Source organism: Protomyctophum parallelum, assembly GCF_964188405.1.
Source record: "Protomyctophum parallelum genome assembly, chromosome: 6".
In the NCBI taxonomy this organism is placed as follows: Eukaryota; Metazoa; Chordata; class Actinopteri; order Myctophiformes; family Myctophidae; genus Protomyctophum; species Protomyctophum parallelum.
Genome location: NC_139701.1, coordinates 8,529,429 through 8,547,544, shown reverse-complemented (window position 1 = coordinate 8,547,544; position 18,116 = coordinate 8,529,429). Strand labels below are relative to the sequence as shown.

General features: G+C 44.6%; 2 protein-coding genes and 1 long non-coding RNA gene across 3 annotated transcripts; all 3 read left to right on the top strand.

Annotated features, from left to right (window-relative positions):
• Positions 1-888: 888 nt before the first annotated feature.
• Positions 889-6,351, top strand: LOC310860897 (uncharacterized protein; the record flags this gene model as incomplete). Its single annotated transcript, XM_083768085.1, has 3 exons — positions 889-1,326; positions 2,600-2,606; positions 6,099-6,351. Exons 1-3 carry the CDS (start codon positions 912-914, stop codon positions 6,349-6,351), a joined length of 675 nt encoding a protein of 224 aa, XP_083624211.1. The 5' UTR covers positions 889-911.
• Positions 6,352-9,469: 3,118 nt separating this feature from the next.
• LOC310859712 (uncharacterized protein) lies at positions 9,470-12,960 on the top strand. Its single transcript, XM_083766403.1, has 2 exons — positions 9,470-9,731; positions 12,552-12,960. Exons 1-2 carry the CDS (start codon positions 9,475-9,477, stop codon positions 12,721-12,723), a joined length of 429 nt encoding a protein of 142 aa, XP_083622529.1. The 5' UTR covers positions 9,470-9,474; the 3' UTR covers positions 12,724-12,960.
• A 967-nt stretch (positions 12,961-13,927) lies between these two features.
• On the top strand, positions 13,928-16,537 carry LOC310860337. Its single transcript, XR_014569367.1, has 3 exons — positions 13,928-14,385; positions 15,158-15,234; positions 16,418-16,537. It is a non-coding gene; the product is annotated as an uncharacterized lncRNA (long non-coding RNA).
• The last annotated feature ends 1,579 nt before the right edge of the window (positions 16,538-18,116 follow it).

The following is an 18,116-nucleotide window of genomic DNA, read 5'->3' as shown; positions in this document are numbered from 1 at the left end:
AAACTATTTTAAACCAATTAATACCAGTGCAGCGCATATGTATAGCCTATGTAGGCTACATGCTTTGAATGAATTCTGAATCATCAAAACACATCTTGCCAGACTCGCCTTCCAAGTGCATCGGAGTAAAACAACAAGGCCTGTAATTCAAATTGTTTAGTGACTGTGATACTGATATTGCTCAGTCAGTATGCATGGCCTAAAGTAAAGTGATACTGAATGTCATTATGTCATATGATTTCACACTGACAGTGCCGGACGTCTTGCGTCCCATGATCCCATCGCGTTATAGCAGGAGGCTGAGGAGAGTGATGCTTTCTCTGTCTCCACCCCCCTCTTTCACGACTCACTCACTCGATCACTTACGGTACACATGCGCGCGTGCACGCACGCATTGACTAGACTAAAGTGGTACCCTTTAGACACATTAGCCATGAAAGAGGGTGGGGCGCCAGTAAAGATTCCCTAATGGGCCGTCCCGGCCGTGTCGTGCTCTCGTCCATCTGCCCTGATGCAAAACACACGGTCAACACACAACAGGCGCTGGATGCGCTTCAAACTCTTCCCCGATGGGTTTTCGTAATTATAAAGACAAAAGCAAAAATAAAAGTTCATACATTTCCGGGGTGGAGAAACGTCAGTCAAACATCTGGACATTAAGGAATACGCATATGGACTTCGTGATCACCTTGACCTTTTACCATCAGTTTGGGAGCAAACAATGATGGGAGAAAAACACCGCTCAAGCAAGACACGAGTTTTACAGCTATAAGCAATGCAGTTGCAGGGCTTATTCTTTCCTGGATAATCCTCGCCCATGCCCGTGGAGAGCGCGCGCCGTTCCGTGGAATGGAAGTGATGCGTAACGGACATTAAACGCGGCCAGTCTTCATTAACCTTCTGTGTGCGCGATGCCTTCCCTGTACCACGGGGCCATCTTCATAGGGGTGTTCCTGATCGTGACGGGCGGCTCCACAGCCTTCCTGGCCTCGTACCAGAGCCGGCTGCAGGCCTTCTCGCTGTGCTGCGTGGTGCTGGGGGCCGTCATGCTCATCCTGGGGCTGTTCTGGGCCATGAACAGCAAGAGCCCCGCCATCTACACACAGGGAGACTACAGCGGAGACTGTCCGCATTACTCGTTCAACGACGACTACCCCAACTTTGGGAGCAACCATCTCGCGGTCCATCTGTCGGAGTCCCAGTCGGGGTTTCTGCCAAGGTGGGTCACTCATCATGTTGACGATGACGTTGTGTTGAACTCAATGAACTTTCAACTCTGTGTAGACCTGCCGCCACCTAAACATTTTATACCTGCGTATCGGGCATGTTATAATATAGGAGAACATTTTCAAACACACAAAACAACTTTTTTTCCCTGACAATATCGAACACTTGACGTATAGGAATTCAACTGATTTCCGCTTGGCCCAGCAGCCTCAAATTAGCATTGATATAGGCCTATTCATTTCAAATTCCTATTGACCTGCACAGATTAACTTGATTTGATTTACTGGATAAATTAATTAACGTGATGATGTTCCTTCCAGTCTGTCTTGCCATCTTCCTCTCTCAATAGGAAAGCACTTAATTTTACATTTTGATAGCAGACTTTGTTGCATGCAGGGTTCTGGCTTTGTGAGAAGATTGACATCAAAATTAACCTAATGGACGTGCAACGTTCACAAATATAGGAAATCCTATTGATTATGCAAATATAGCCTATAGGCCTTAGGGTAGGCTAGTTGTGCGTATAGGCCTGGACCCCTAACTCACACCCTGCATCACACACACACACACACACACACACACACACACACACACACACACACACACACACACACACACACACACACACGCACACACGCACTAAAAACAAAATAAAACGTATACTTAGCCTACAAATAAAAACAATTAAATAAAACAACAAATAAATAAAAATACAATGCAATAATTAGCCTATATGTAGGTCAGGCAGCAGCACAATTTTGGAAGCCATGCAGAAGGCAGAAGCTATGATCTATTCTATTCTAAAGACTCAACAAACAATTAACAATATAGGCATTATAGGCATATATGATCTATTCTACACCTACAGATCATCCATGATTAGCTAGAATTTTGACTGATTAACCCGTCCTGTTAAAAAGTATAAACGGAACTTTAAGGAAGTTCACATTTTGGCATGCAGGCTGTCACTGCACGATAGGCCTATGTGCACATAGGCTATTCTAAAATACTTCAGGTTCACTTCACACTGACCCACCCACCCGTCTCAGAAACGCTGAGCAAACGCGTCTGTTTGCTTCTGATGCTGTGCCTTATTAAAAGTGTTACATAGGCATATAAGTGCTAGCGGCTACTGTGCTGACGACGGTATTTTTTGTGCGTTTTGGGTACGGGTTGAATCATGGCAATGCTGCAGTGAGTGCAGTCACAGCTGACATTATAATATATCTTTGGGTTTTGGATAAAGTTCCCTCGATCCCTTTTTATGCACACACTAAAAGCAACTTTCTCCTGTGAAGACAACCAGGCAGGTGCACCTTGGCACTGGTATTATGTCCATTATAAGTCGAAGCATTAATTGTTTCATCCTCAGCTAAGCGGTAGGCCTACCCTAACCTAGGGGTCAACTGCTCTCTATCATTCTGAGGATTTAGCAAAGCAGACTTGCATCACAACGTCTGACAAAGAGGTGCGTGCGCCATCTAGTGTCTGTTATCTGCAACTACACACACACACACACACACACACACACACACACACACACACACACACACACACACACACACACACACACACACACACACACACACGCACACACACACACACACACACACACACACACACACGCACGCACGCATGCACACGCACGCACTCACAGCAACCCGGTCTCACCAAAAGACGGCGAAGTACCACGTTTGATTGATTGATTGAAATATTTATTAACAGTTTGCAGAATTTACAGTACATTTCAAGCACAAACTCAATACAAAGACTGTTAACTGTGAGTGGACGACCCAATTAAGCATTACACTTGTTTACAACAGGGTCCACATTGTTCAATTCATCAAAACGTATTGCAAATGCGTGCATGACACTAGATTCAATCCGTGTATATGTACTTTATTTCCTCCCCGTTCACTTCTATACAAATCTCGCTACTGATGATTTATTGATGACTATTTCTATGTATTTGATGTACCAGGTGTTGTTCTTGCTTACTGCAAATTGCTATGGATTGTTATTATTTTTTTATGATTCAAAATTTTATTGCTTTTTCAATTTAGTTTCACAAACAATTAAGACAACAAACGAAACAAAACTAGACAAGAAAATAATAAATACATTACACAACGAAATCTTTACAGAAAAGATAAAACAATACAGACAATACAATACAATACAATAAAATTATAATAAAACAAATTAATAATAAAAAAGGGAAAAATAAATGCCATTACACCTGGGTAATATCAATTTACACTGTATTCACGGAAAACAAGAAAGAAAAACAGACGTTGCGCTCACACCACAATGGGATTGACAGCAATATGCATTATGTATCCTCCCCATTTCCGGATATATTTGTCTGTCGTACCTCCTATATGCCATTTCTTCGTATGCTGCAACCTTGCCTAACTCCACAAACCAGTCATGAAACGAGGGACTCCCTGACGCTTTTCAACCCCTCATCAGCACCGGTCTACCAATCATGATAGCCGTGAGGATGAAATCTACATAATCGCAGTGAGCAACCTGCTTTGGGTCACCCAGTATGTAAAGCCTAGGGCAGAAGGGAAAATCAACCGTTGTCATTTCTAAGATACAATTATGAATTTGTTTCCAATAACTCTCAATTACAGGACAGTCCCACAAAGCGTGAACCAGGGTGCCCACCGAAGATGGATCCTTGCACTTCCAGCACTCAGCTGTGTCCTTAAGACCCAGTCTGTGCAACCGTGAGGGTGTCCAATAGAAGCGGTTGAGAATTTTAAATTTAATCAATTTGATTCTGGTATCTTTAGACATTTTTGTTGAATTTCTGCAGATTTCATCCCACTCCTCCTCTTCAATATCAATATTCAAATCCCTCTCCCACACAGTTTTAGAAACGCCAGGTACCCTGGCGTTTTCAATGAAGATGTTAGAATAGTAAAATGAGGCCTCGTGACCTGTACCAAACACCATGGTGATGCCATGCAACACCTCAGAATGCTGAGGCGGTGACCTGTACCAAACACCATGGTGATGCAATGCAACACCTCAGAATGCTGACCTGTACCAAACACCATGGTGATGCCATGCAACACCTCAGAATGCTGACCTGTACCAAACACCATGGTGATGCCATGCAACACCTCAGAATGCTGAGGCGGAGTTCTGGGTGAACCAAATATTCCACATAGTAAGTGCCTTAATTGCAAGTATTGCCAGAATGTAGATCTGGGAAGGTCAAATTCTGTAACAAGGTCATCAAACGATTTTAAAGTCTCTTCTTTGTATAAGTGGCCCAAAGTAAGAATTCCCTTATTCACCCATCCCTTCCATACAAATGGAGCTTTATTAATATGCAATTTAGGATTCCGCCAAATACTTGATTCTGAGCTGAGGTATGGGTTTGTTTTGAAAATTCGACAAATTGTTTTCCGTGTTTCTTGTAAATGGGAAATGACAGGATGTGCTTGAGCCTGGGGAGACTTTTTTGTGGATAAACCGATAAGAGGAGGGAGAGGGGAAAGAGCCAATTGTTGGATCTGATACCAGGGCGGTGCTCTCTCAGAGGGGAGAACCCAATGAGCCAGGTGTCTTGTACTAAAGGCGTAGTGATAGAACAATACATTGGGAAGCCCCAGCCCTCCTTTTTCTACCGGGAGCTGAAGTCTGCCTAGTCGCATCCGAGCCCGTTTCCCATTCCATAAAAACTTTGTACAAATTATATCAAACTGTACAAAGTACTTTCTAGGGATATTGATAGGGAGGGACTGAAGTAAATAATTTAACTTGGGCACACAGTTCATCTTCAAGACATTAACCTTGCCCCACAGGGACAAGAATAATGTAGACCACCTGTCGGTATCCAAAGCAATTTTCCTTAACTGAGGATCAAAATTCCTCTCCACTATCTCATTCATTTTGCTGGGAAAGATAATACCTAAATACTTCAACCCTTCTCGAGGCCATTGAAATGCCCCCTCCTGAAATAAAGACCTAGGGCAAAAGGAAGTCAAGGCCAAAGCCTCTGATTTTTCCCAGTTCACTTTATAACCTGATCATTTTGAGAATGAATCAATCGTTCTAAGGATTGCTGGGATAGACGTGGCAGGTTCCGACACTGTCAACAATATATCATCTGCATACAATCTGCATACAACAATGGTGGATTGTTATTATTATATTAATTAATAAGAATAATTATTTTTTATTTTATTTTTGACCGGAAGTGCCCCGGTCCCGTGCATAATCACCTACTTGGACTCATACGTTTGCGATATTTTAAACAATACTCAATAAAATAATATTTTAATCGCTACTGATGATGTTTGATGACTATTTCTATGTATTTGATGTACCAGGTGTTGTTCTACTGTAAATCACTCTGGATTGTATTTATTTTTTACCCTGAACCGGAAGTGTTTTTGCTGCCAGGCTAACCCCATTGTTTTTGTTGTCGTGAATGGTTGTCCTCAGACTTTACTTACTTAGCTTACTTACTTAGCTTACTTCCACAGCCTATACACACACACACACACACACACACACACACACACACACACACACACACATTTGAATTGTTTTATTTGGTCCACACTTTAAAAGGAAAATGCATAAGGACAGTTATGTTACAATCACAAGCCTATGACACATGTTTGGAATCATGATACAGCATGCAAGAATGTCACTCAGCAGCGTCTCTGATAGCACACACACACACACACACACACACACACACACACACACACGGCATGTGTCATGGCCAAGACAAAGTTTCAAATCAAATAAACATAAAAAAAACAGCAACATAAAACAGTCTCTGGCCTCATTTAATCACGTCTGTACTATTCTGTCAGACTCACTATATTTGAATGTGTGTCCAGGACACTGCAGCGCCCGCCGTGTGCCTTCCACGTGGAGGAGTTCGACTACCCTCCCATGGACCACGGGGGGTTCACTGCACCTCCACCTGCCCACCCCCCTCCTCCCCCTCCCTGGACGGGACCTCCTCCTCCCTACGAAGAGGCCATCAAGATCACCTGCAGCTCCACCAACATGCGGCGAGCTTACTCAGACTCGCACCTCTCATCGGAGCCTCTGTTTGGTCGCTCAAGAGAGATAAGCTTTGAGGTGTGATGCTGTGTGGATTGGGCGGCCTCCGTCTCACTCTCTGTATAGATGTAGACTGATTGAAGGATGGATGCTTGAGACATGCAGGGACTGTATGCAGTGCACACTAATACCTTATGCTGGCGGTCCAACCAACCAACCAACCAAATAAACAACCACCATTTAGCCTTGGACTATATGCTGAAAATAACAGTGTATAGCCTTGGGAACTAAGGGTTCCTGAGCCATGTGGCCAAATACCAAGCAAGAGTTGAAACATTTATCAAATCCACACGATCACAGCATGACCCTCTCTGATTATAATCAAACAGTTCTTTGCATGTTTTCCATACAGTACTAAATGAACATACACACTATTCCTGTGACAGTCAGAAATAAAGGCAGATTATGTGATGGCCAATTACTTTACTTACCTGCTATTGTATTGTCCAAGTCAATTAACCATGCACACAGCAAAGTCCTGAGAGTTAGTTTGACTCTGAGAGTGTACAAATGGACCAGTAGCTCAAGGTTTTTACAGTGACACATAGGCATACAGTTTGATGAAAAGATGTGGCACATCTTAATTATTTTGACTGCAAAAAATTCAAACCTGTCCCTTCTCTAGATTGAACAACAATGTCTCCTCTCTTTGCTGTTGGCTTTGATCCACTGTGGTTTTAAAAGAACACTACATTATCGGATCACAGGAACTAGAGTCTATATAGACAAACTACCAACAGGTTGTCATCTGTGGCTTTTTATGTCTCAGAATAATATGCATGTGAATAGAATGTTTTAATTTTGCCATAGCTCAGCTGTAATTCTTTAGCCTAAGGGAAGAGAGTTGTGCTACTTATGTTTTAAGTAACTGTTACTTTGTTTAATAAACAATGTTTAAAGGCATATAAGTTGACGTTGCACATGGGCTTCTCTTCAGTCAACATAACAAGAGCTTCTTGGCTTATTGGGCTGCATGCTGCAGTATGTCAATCATGAAGCCTTCATAATAACATTCCTAAAACTTGGAATGGAAATTTAAATGGAAATGGAATGTGGTCTCTGGAGTGGAATGGAATTACGGAGGGTTAACAAAATATAATAATAAACTAATGAAATGAATGAAGAACATAACAGATTTTCAGTAGCAACATTTTTGTTTGAACTAATCGCCACAAATGTATAGGCAAAAAATAATTGTAAAAATAATATATAAACAAGGACCAAAAGGCATCCCCTTGACCTTTGGCCCAGGCTGATAAGTCATTGAGGGGGCTCGCCAAACATTGGTTGAGTGGTGTGAACTATTAAAGCAATCATTCCATAATATGCTGATTGCTTTACATGGAACAGTGATGCGTTGCTGACTGGAGGGAAAAGAAGAAAAATTAAAAACGGCATATTCCAATCAATCCATTTTTCAGGAGCAGCAACCGCAACCCCCCACTGGCACTGCCTATAGCCCAAACATTTAGACTCTCGTAGAGGTTTTTTTCGATTCTGACGGATTTGTCAGAATCGAAAAAACCCTCTACGAGAGTAGGCCTATAAATGTTTGGGTTTGGGGCACTGCCAATGAAAACACCGCGCAAACGGGTGGTACCGTGGACATGTAGCCCACACATTACCTTTAAAAGGTCACATAAGGCTTGAAGGTTAATAATAGTTAATAATACACTACTCTACAAGCAAATAAAAATAGGTCACGACGATAATATAGTTTGTGTGGCAGTCGCGTAGACGAGACGCACGTCTCGCTGCTGCGATTATTATGAGCAAATGTAGCCTATATGAATTATTTGTCACCAGTTAAAATCCGGTAGGATTTAATTTAAATTCCATCCATGTGTGTCTCTGCACGCACGCAAGAAGAAAATGTCTTCTTTTCGTTTTGCGGTCTTATATCAATTTATAGTTTAGGCTCAATTTCTCCGTATAGGCTATATACTCTTCCTCTCTCTCTCTGCATGTGTACAAAACACCAGGACCAAAAACACACAGAGAGAGAGACAGTCAGAGACAGAGAGAGAGGTTGAGGTTATTCAGATGTGGTCGCGGGCTCGCGGCGGAACCGGGCGCACCGCCCAGCCCTCTCTCTCTCGTCACCAAAACCGTTCCTCAAAACAAGAACTAGAAGTCGTCTTCCTTCCTATAGTAGGCTACTCGGAGTCTCTGAGTCTGAGTCTGGCAGTCTGCAGACAGACAGGGCTTCTACTGGAGCTCAGCTCTGTGAAGAACTGCCGAGCGGCGCGCCCTGCAGTCCACACCGCGACGTCAACTTCTATTCAACCGAGTTTCAGCGCGATAACAATACATTTACAACCGGATATCGGGATATGCGTCTAACGTTAAAGAGAGAAAAGCAAGCGGCTGCGGCAGGACAGGAGACCAACTCCTACGGGCGCGGTCTACTTTGATAGGCTTCTAAAGGCTTGTGAGTGTGTGATACGGGTCGGCGTGGAGAAAAGGCATTCCACCGTGACCGTGATGCTCCGGAGTCGCCAGATGGGAGTCTATGATGAAGTGGTGGGAGTTGGACCAGATGAAGTAGGCTTCAAAAGAACACTTTAGCTGCATGGTAATCCCATATGCATGCAGTCATCTGTGAACCGCATCTGCTGAACGGCTGGCTCCCTGTGGACTGCGACTCTGCTGCGAGGCAGCTCTTTTCTTTAAAGGTTAGAGAACAACACTCACACACATGGTGTGAAAGTCAACGTGTTCTTTTTCTGACTGCACAGCAACCGCATTGATCTGGGTATACTGTGCTGAGTGCTCACTCTCCATTCTGTCTCTCCTCAGGCTCTCTCTGTCTGTGTCTATTTCTTTTTGTACGTGTATGTGTGTGTGTGTGTGTGTGTGTGACTGTGTGTGTGTGTGTGTGTGTGTGTGCGTGCGTGCAGTATGTGCGTGTGTGTGCCTCTCTCTCTCAGTCTGACTCTCTGCATCTGGTATAGTTGCACCACTAATTGCTCACACACTAAACAATGTGTTTGTTGTGGGTAGTAATAGTCTCTAGTCTTATACATCTGCACCTCTCTGTTTCAGGCATGACGGCCGTGCTGCCTGGCTACCTGGTACAGGACCGTTGCTTATAGCCTACGTACTACTAGCCTACTACTAGCCTACTACTAGCTGTCCCCCAAAAAGATGCCCGTCCCCCAGAGCATCCTGCTGTGCCTGGGTCTGGTGCTGATGGTGGGCGGGGTGGTCACCACTGGAGTGGCTCACCACTCCATAGTGCTCCTGGGGCTGGGCCTGTGCGCGGCCCTGCTGGGCATCATACTCATCATCACCGGCCTCTGCATGGCCATCAAGACTCTGCAGGTGGCTGTGCCCGGGCACTTCCTCCTGCACCCACGCACGGGCACGCGCTTCAGCCCACACCAGGCCCTCGCCATACAAAGGTATGCGCGCGCGCGCACGCACACACACACACAAACACACACACACACACACAAGCTGGGTGTCATATGAATACAATATCGATATTGTGATATGATACTAGAACTAGATGCCATCTGGGGTCTTTTGGTCATTGTAATACTGTGCTATAGCTTAATGGTTGCCTTCTCATGGTCTTAATTAAAATAAAGTAAAGTGACCTACTATTTTGAACTTTGTTAGCCTGGTTATAACGGAGTGAACAATTTGTCAAAAATGTTCTTAAATTCTTGATAATAATTCTATATCTGATGCTCAAAGGGTGCCTAGCTTTGATCAAACATGAGTTCTAACATGGGACCTCATCTGAGTTGGGTCTGATTTCGCTCTCATTTTGCCCTAGTATCAGAAACAGCTCTTCACTACCAGTAGTTGACAATGTAATGCAGTTAATGTTTACAAGACTTCTTTGCTGGTTACATCTAGTTGTTCATGATTCTGATTATATTGATTTAGTTATTTTTATTTGTTGATGATGATTCTATTCTATACATTTAATTTCAATTTAAAGATTTTTTAAGGATACTATTATGCTGATGTAGTGGTGGTTTGAGATGGTGGAAAGCCTTTAAATATATGTCACGATCTATGTTACATGTTGATGCATTTTTTGTTCATTGCTGTTGGATGTTGTTGTGTGTTTGTGCTTTGAGGAACCCCTCGAGATGCTGCATCTCAATTGGGCCTTATCCTCTAGTGCAGTGTACTGTGTCCAAAGAAATCAATAATGCATAGAACGATTGCAAACAGGGGGAGGAGGGCGACAGGTCAAGGCTGAAAGCAAATCAAACACATTCTATTCCAGGTTCAAGATCCTTATTGACGTTAAACTGCTCCGTTGTAACTACCATCGTCAAATTCGTCAATGTAGTAGGCCTAGGTGCATGGATGCATTTGCAACTTCTGTGTGTGTGTGTGTGTGTGTGTGTGTGTGTGTGTGTGTGTGTGTGTGTACATTTCCATAGTGTAGTGGACATAATGTTTGTGTAGATTAGGATAGATTACTCCCATAACCTGGAGATATGAATGCTCTGCGATCGGCTAAGCTAACGCATAAATGGTTCAACCAAGCGTGTAAATTCTATATCCCATATAGGAGTGATTGCTCAGCGATTGAATAGTTTGTCGTTGGGCCAACCAGCTGACTAATGGTATATACTATATCGACATCACTCAGTGACGGACCGGCTGAATCAGTCATTTGCGTGTTGTAGGGCCGGCTGAGCTGTTGTGGTCCAGCCAAGACGAGTCGGAGAGGATTAGGCTAAGATGGATCTGAGATGGATTAAACAACTACAAATTACAATTTAGGCATTGAGCAGACTGCTGTGATCCAGCACGGCTTACAAAGTGCATGATCGGGGTAAGTGGTGTGAACCCTAGTCAAACACAGTGCCAAGAAGACAATCAAGTGCTAGAAGGTAACTAGGATACCAGCCTGGTAAACATCAATCATCATCTGTCCAAACAACCTATGCTACCTAAATAACATACTTAGCATTTGTGGTGAAATTAATTGAAATAAAATACATTGGCATATCGTTGCTTTTGGGTGGAACATACATTTTAATAATAATAGCAGAATTAGACGATTTACAATTGTGTGACACCGTTCCGTAGTATGACAAAGTATAGGGCTTTCATTTACGAAAAAAACACAATAAGTTAAAACATGGTGATAAGAGGATTCTGCCCGACAGCAAAAATATATAAACGTCCCAGTGTACATCTGCGTAGTATAACAAAATAGGCAGCGAGAAGGAAGGACTGAGGATTGCTTGGCGGGGGATAGGTAGAGTGCAGGTAAAGAGTAGGAACCAGAAACGTTGACCATGTGACACATAAGACTAAAGAACAATAGATGTTCTGATTAGAGAAGTAGGTCACCTCCAAAATGGAACATGGACGCACGCACACACGCACACACGCACAATGTGGCTGACAGACAGACTCCCCCTGCCTGGTCTGAGGTAATCTAGGATCCTGTGTGAGTTTAAACAAGACGTGCTCTGCTCAGTGTCCAGCACCGTGCTTAGAACCAAGCCAGGAACACAGTTTCCATCAGCAAAGCTTTTTTCTGCCACCAGACGTCGACCTGACAGAAGAACTCCATGCGAGGGTCACAGTCGGTCATCAGTGGTTTCCAAAAACATCTTGGACGGTGCTTTTAAGCGAATACACAATTTACTTTAATCTGACAGTGTTCCGCGCCAAAGAAAAATGCAGATTTACAATCCAGCCTTCCTCAGTGTGCAGAATTAGAGGTGTCTGCTCCTTTTGAGGAGGAGGAGGTGACAGTGTACAGGTGAACAGTGATCTGCTATTTTAGAGTACAACACCGGCACGCAACTTAAAATCAGGCTTTTGTACCAGTAAGATCTCCCGGCGGATCCTGCCGGGAGATGCTTATGCCATAGAAAGCATAGGTCAGTTCCAGTCTACTGTCCGGCACCATATATGCAGATCTAGGTGATGATCCAGTCTTATGGCTATCCAGGGTTTGATGAGGTCAGTGTTCTGATCGTCATATATGGAGACAGCCATATATGGAGCGTGTCACGAGGCGTGATGGACTGACGACCATATATGGAGGCGTGACGGACAGATCGACGGACAGGTTTTGGAGGTTTTCATAGTAATCTGCGACCTATGGTCGAAAAAAATCAAACTTCATGTCATTCTATTCTGTGCCAGTTCTGCAACAAAAGCAAGAAGCCAACTCCATAACAAACACTCCCCCAGCATCCATCCATCCGTTCATTTCTCTCTCCCTCTCTCTTCAGGAGGCTGGACCGCATTCGCAGGGAGATGTCGGAGGACTCGGTCACCAGGAGGCCGGTCACGCCGCCGGAGCCCTCTCTCCCCTCCACCCCGCCCCCGTGGGACATGGAGCCTCCCCCGTCCTACGACACGGTCATGAAAGCGGACGAACAGGCGGCCCCTCCGCGGCTCTGACCTCTCACCCCCCGGCGGGGAGGCTTAGCACGGCGACACATAGCGGGACCTCTTTAGAGTTTAGACCGACATGTCAGTGCCTTTCTGAGTGGATGGAGCCCTGAGGCCAGTTCATATTTGGCCGGACGGCCCACCTTACTGACAGCCAACGTAGCTGTGTAACTACTCTGTGCCTTAATGCAGCCACCCCGAAACTAAACAATCACTGAGGGGAGTGGAGGTGGGGCGCCGGGGGGCTCTACGATGTTGTGAGTGCTTGCGGGGAAGCGGGAGAGGACGCCCGCTTCTCTCGCCACGCCCGTTTCACCCAATTCACCAAGGGCTCAATCCTTTCCCTTCCTCAAGGTTGGGCGTTGTTGTAACTTACACCGCCACAGAGTCAAGGGAGTATTGTGGACAGATTGGCATGCTGCATGTCGTGGTGACGGTAGAACTCAAAAGGTTGGGATACAAGATGCTCAAACAGGACTTTGGACGCCCCACTGGAACCCGTTTATATGTGTGACCTACTACAGTGCCTCCACAGCGGCACCCGTCTTTAAAACAACGTTTTAAAGTTTTTTTAACATCCCGACGACTCGACGAGTACGATGTTTTTGTCCGTCCACGTCTGCATTCTATCCAGTAATTACCTTAAAGCAGATTTACTGACAGTGACAGCTTATTCCTGAGCAAGTGCCTTGTAAAGAGCCAGAATATCAACAGCAGTGTTTGGGAGGAATGTCGCCTGTGTTAGTAATGTTATGATGTTTCTATAAACTCCTGTTAATGAATGGCCTTCCAGCACTCCACGGGTGGCGCTGATGAATAGTTTGTTTGAGAACCAATATGCCCCCCGCCCCCCCCCCCCCCCACACACACACACACACACACACACACACACACACACACACACACACACACACACACAACCACCCCACCTAAAGCCAGTCGAAGAGAGATGTTTACTTATCCAAAAAACCTGCGTCTTTTAACTGAGCTCTGTGTGTAAACCATTCACTGTGGTAAAAAATGCAACTTATGAAAACATTACAGAACCCAAATGGCTCGGGAGAGAGAGGGAGGGGGGCCGTGGGGGGGAAGGGGTGGGGCAGAGTTGTGGGTTTCCTTGCACCAGGGACAAGGTGACCTATCCTGTAAGAGCCCCCCCCCCACACACACACACACACACACACACACACACACACACACGCACACACACACACACACACACACACACCTGCAATTCTAGACCCCCTCCTTGCCTCCTTCCCTCTGCCAGCCCAGGCAGTCTGGAGGCTGTAAAAAGCACCAGAGTGGAACCGTAACCAGCCTTTCTCCTCCCCGACCTTCAAACCCCAGCACAGAACGACACAGAGGCCCTGCAGAGCGCCACAATATACACCAGTGAGGCTTGACACACAGGGAGCTCTGTATGAAGTCACTTTCTGCTGCTCCAGTGTGTGTGTACTACTGGCGATACTTTGGTGGATTTTGGTGTGAGCGATGGTGGAGGGGAAGCCGTATCGCTATGGACTGATAGTGGCAGGGCTGTGTGTGGCGGCCGTCGGCCTGTTCATAATGACCGAGGAGCGACCACAGGTCTATGTCACGCTCTGTGCGCTGGGTGTCGTCATGGTGGTCGTCGGGACAACCTGGAGCCTCTGTCAGTGCTATCCAAAGGTAGTAAAGCTGAGTGAGTGTGTGTGTGTGTGTGTGTGTGTGTGTGTGTGTGTGAGTGAGAGAGCATACTCATATTACTATACTAAAATTTCCCCACAAGTATAGTTAAATCAGTTGTTTTTGTAAGTGAAGACAGTGTCCCTCTCCCTGTTCCCTATTTGTTCCATTATTCAAGTTCATTATTCCGACGCACCTGCCCATCACTTTAGGTGAGCAAAAGGACATTTCTCTTCCCACACAAGTTGTAGAATTTGAGTAATGGACTCGACAGATTGAGGACCATTTTCCTGGTCCACAATGGAGACAAAACAACATGTTTCTTTTTCTTCGTATGGATAGAAAAGGTTTATAGTGTTAGGCTTACAATTAATAAAGAATTCAGGTTGATGAGGCATTTAGAGGTTAAGTTTAGGAGTTAGCGGTAGAGCTACGCCTCGAAAATAGCAGATCTACTTGTGGGCTTGTAAATCCGCTATTTCCAATGTGCATCACCAGCAAACGAGCAAGCTTAACCCAGGCTTTAGGGTTAAAAATCCTAACCCTGGCAAATAAATAGTAAACATTGAATTTAGAAAATACATCCTAAGGATGTTGACGTTGACAAATATAGTAGTAATACTATTACTAACACACGTGTGTGTGTGTGTGTGTGTGTGTGTGTGTGTGTGTGTGTGTGAGAGACAGACAGAAAGGAGACATTGTATTTGGTTCTCTAGGATTATGGATGTAATGTGTGTTGGTTTGTGTGTGTCATGTATATGTGTGCGCGCAGGTCACACTGAACCCTGAAATCCACCAAAAGTGGTCAGAGGACCACTTGCATTATTCAGCAGACACTATGCAACAAAGGTACCAGTAAATACACACACACACACACACACACACACACACACACACACACACACACACACACACACACACACACACACACACACACACACACACACACACACACACACACACACACACACACACACACACACACACACACACACACACACACACACACACACACACACACACACACACAGCACTAATAGCCCAGGGGCGGTGAAGGCTTGGTCCTAATGATTCCCTGTGGTTTTGGCAAGCGTACCTCAGGACATTAGCATGGAGACAGAGGCAGTGGGCCAGTGTGGTTGGATGGAAGATGATGGCACCAATACGCACACTAATGGCATTAAACGGTACATGTTACCAGACATTAATGATGGTGTGGCGCCATGCCAACAGCGTCTCTACCCAGAGGCTGATAAAACATCTCTCCACACCGGTGCACGTTTGCATCCCCCCCCCAAACCATCTGGGAAAACTTAAAGGTGATGAAAGTAAAGGCTGACATTGTAGCAGTAGTTGTTCAGAGCAACAGTCCAGGTTCATTCCCCACTGCTCAATCCTTGGGTATACACTACAGTAGAGTAGAGTATATTGTGGAGAGTAATAAAAGTGTAAGATCCTTGAGGTTTTACTGTGCACAACATCACAGTCCATGACGAACACATCGGTGCAGAGCCACTCCACGATGCGATGCACATCCTGCAGGTCACTGTCCCTTGTCCTCACTGCTTCCCCAATGATTTGTCTTACATCCTTTACAGGGCTGTGTAACAATTGTCGTTTTGTAACAACTTCAATGTCACATAAACTTTACTGAATTTTAAGCCATTACCTTTCCTTATCCGTTTGTCTACAGCTCTTCACGTCATAGTTGCTATCCATTATTAATTTGCATAATAATATAAATGGTTTTCTTTCTTAACCCATTCTGACCGGGCACCCATTTTGGTGTTGGCATCATGTCGTGCTTTAGCTATTGAAAAATAGCAGATCTACAAGCTCATATCGCGCCACCGAGTGGCGCGATACGAGCTTGTAGGTCTGCTATTTTTTGAAAAATCGAAGAACGACTGACATTTTTAGAATCTGATCTCAGGTCAGAATGGGTCAATCAGACCAATGTGTGTCCAGTGGAAACCTCGTATGAATCTGATCTCAGGTCAGAATTGGTTAATGTCTTTCTTCCTTCCTCCAGTCATGTAGGGACCATGCATGGTATCCATGGAGAAAAGGCAATCAACAGTCTCCTCCCCGACTACAGTCACAGCTGTCCAGCTCTACATCTGGTCTGATCCCTGGGCAGGCTCCAATCCCAAACACCTGGTCTGATCTCTGGGCAGGCTCCAATCCCAAACACCTGGTCTGATCCCTGGGCAGGCTCCAATCCCAAACACCTGGTCTGATCTCTGGGCAGGCTCCAATCCCAAACACCAAAGAACAACTTTAACCCATTCTGACCTGAGATCAGATTCATACGAGGTTTTCCACTGGACACACACTGGTCTGATGAACCCATTCTGACCTGAGATCAGATTCTAAAAATGTCAGTCGTTCTTTGATTTTTCAAAAATAGCAGACCTACAAGCTCATATCGCGCCACTCGGTGGCGCGATATGAGCTTGTAGATCTGCTATTTTTCAATAGATAAAGCATAACATGATGCTAACACCAAAATGGGTGCCCGGTCAGAATGGGTTAAGATCAGGACAGCAACTGTTTACTACATTTTTACATCAATTTGATAAAATATTTAAGCTTGAGATGCCTTGATACTAGCTCAACAAGTTGTTCCGACCACCTGAATTGTCCCGAGGTTGAATCCGAGGACCCTTGTTTAGTTTATATGATATACAATATCCCTGTTTATACTACTAAAGTAAAATCACACCAACGTGTGTATTGAGCGGTGCAGTGTGTGTGTGAGCGTGTGTCTGTGTGTGTGTGTGAGAGTCTGACCCCAATGCAGCTCCAATTAGCCGACTGCTCACTGTGAATGACCCCAATGATCTGCAGGGGTCAATAGGTCATGCTACAAATCATTCTGTGCTCCAAACAGACTGATAGTCAGAAAGACCTACACACAAAGCCCTTTATTGTGAGCGGTTAGCACCGCTCAAAAATGAATTCAGTAGAATAAATTGCTTTTCCCCTCTGACTGCATTATTCTGTCACAGCTTGTCAATTATGAGATGATAACTTCAAATATACTGTAGTTATATATGCTTTTGGAAGGAGATGGCACTCTTTGCTAATCTTTAGTCCAGCTGGCCAGGGTACTTAAAGCTGCACTACCATGTGTAACTTTACTCTTCTACCCAGGATTTGAACCTGGTTTCCTGCTAAAGTGATGAAATCTTTACCATAGAGCTAATATGGCCTGCCTGCCTGCTCAGGGGATACTGTACATTGACCATCATGTAAAACATTGTGTCAGATCCTGTGTCTAGGTGAGACATGACCTTTGACACAATCTATTCTAAACAATCTAAATATCTCAATAGAAGAGCAGGGAGATACTACAACCACCCCAATTGTATACTATACAGATTGGACAAAATTCAAATGTATTCATTAAAAAAAGTTACATCTAGTGCTGCTTTAAGTTATATGCACTTCTAACATTCTCTATGTCTACAGAGCAATGGGAGAAAGACTTACTGTACTAAACAGTACAGTGGGGCACCATGGCAGAACGATACAGAGAACCAGCGAAGCAGAAAGATGTGCATATGGTGCGTTTCACGAGTGCATCGACCACTATATGTGTGTGTAACGGCGTGCTTGAGCACACCCCAAAACCAACTGATAAAACCTAATAAATGTGCAAAAGAGATACTCTCTAATGTACTGTTGGGTATTGACAGGACAGGCCTGCTGCTTACTGCAGTGCAGGC

Bases quoted from the DNA above. Each gene is read 5' to 3' on its own strand.
- LOC310859712 (XM_083766403.1), top strand. From the start codon at position 9,475: ATGCCCGTCCCCCAGAGCATCCTGCTGTGCCTGGGTCTGGTGCTGATG. The intron at 9,732-12,551 runs GTATGCGCGCGC...CTCTCTCTTCAG, and splicing joins CAGGCCCTCGCCATACAAAG to GAGGCTGGACCGCATTCGCA.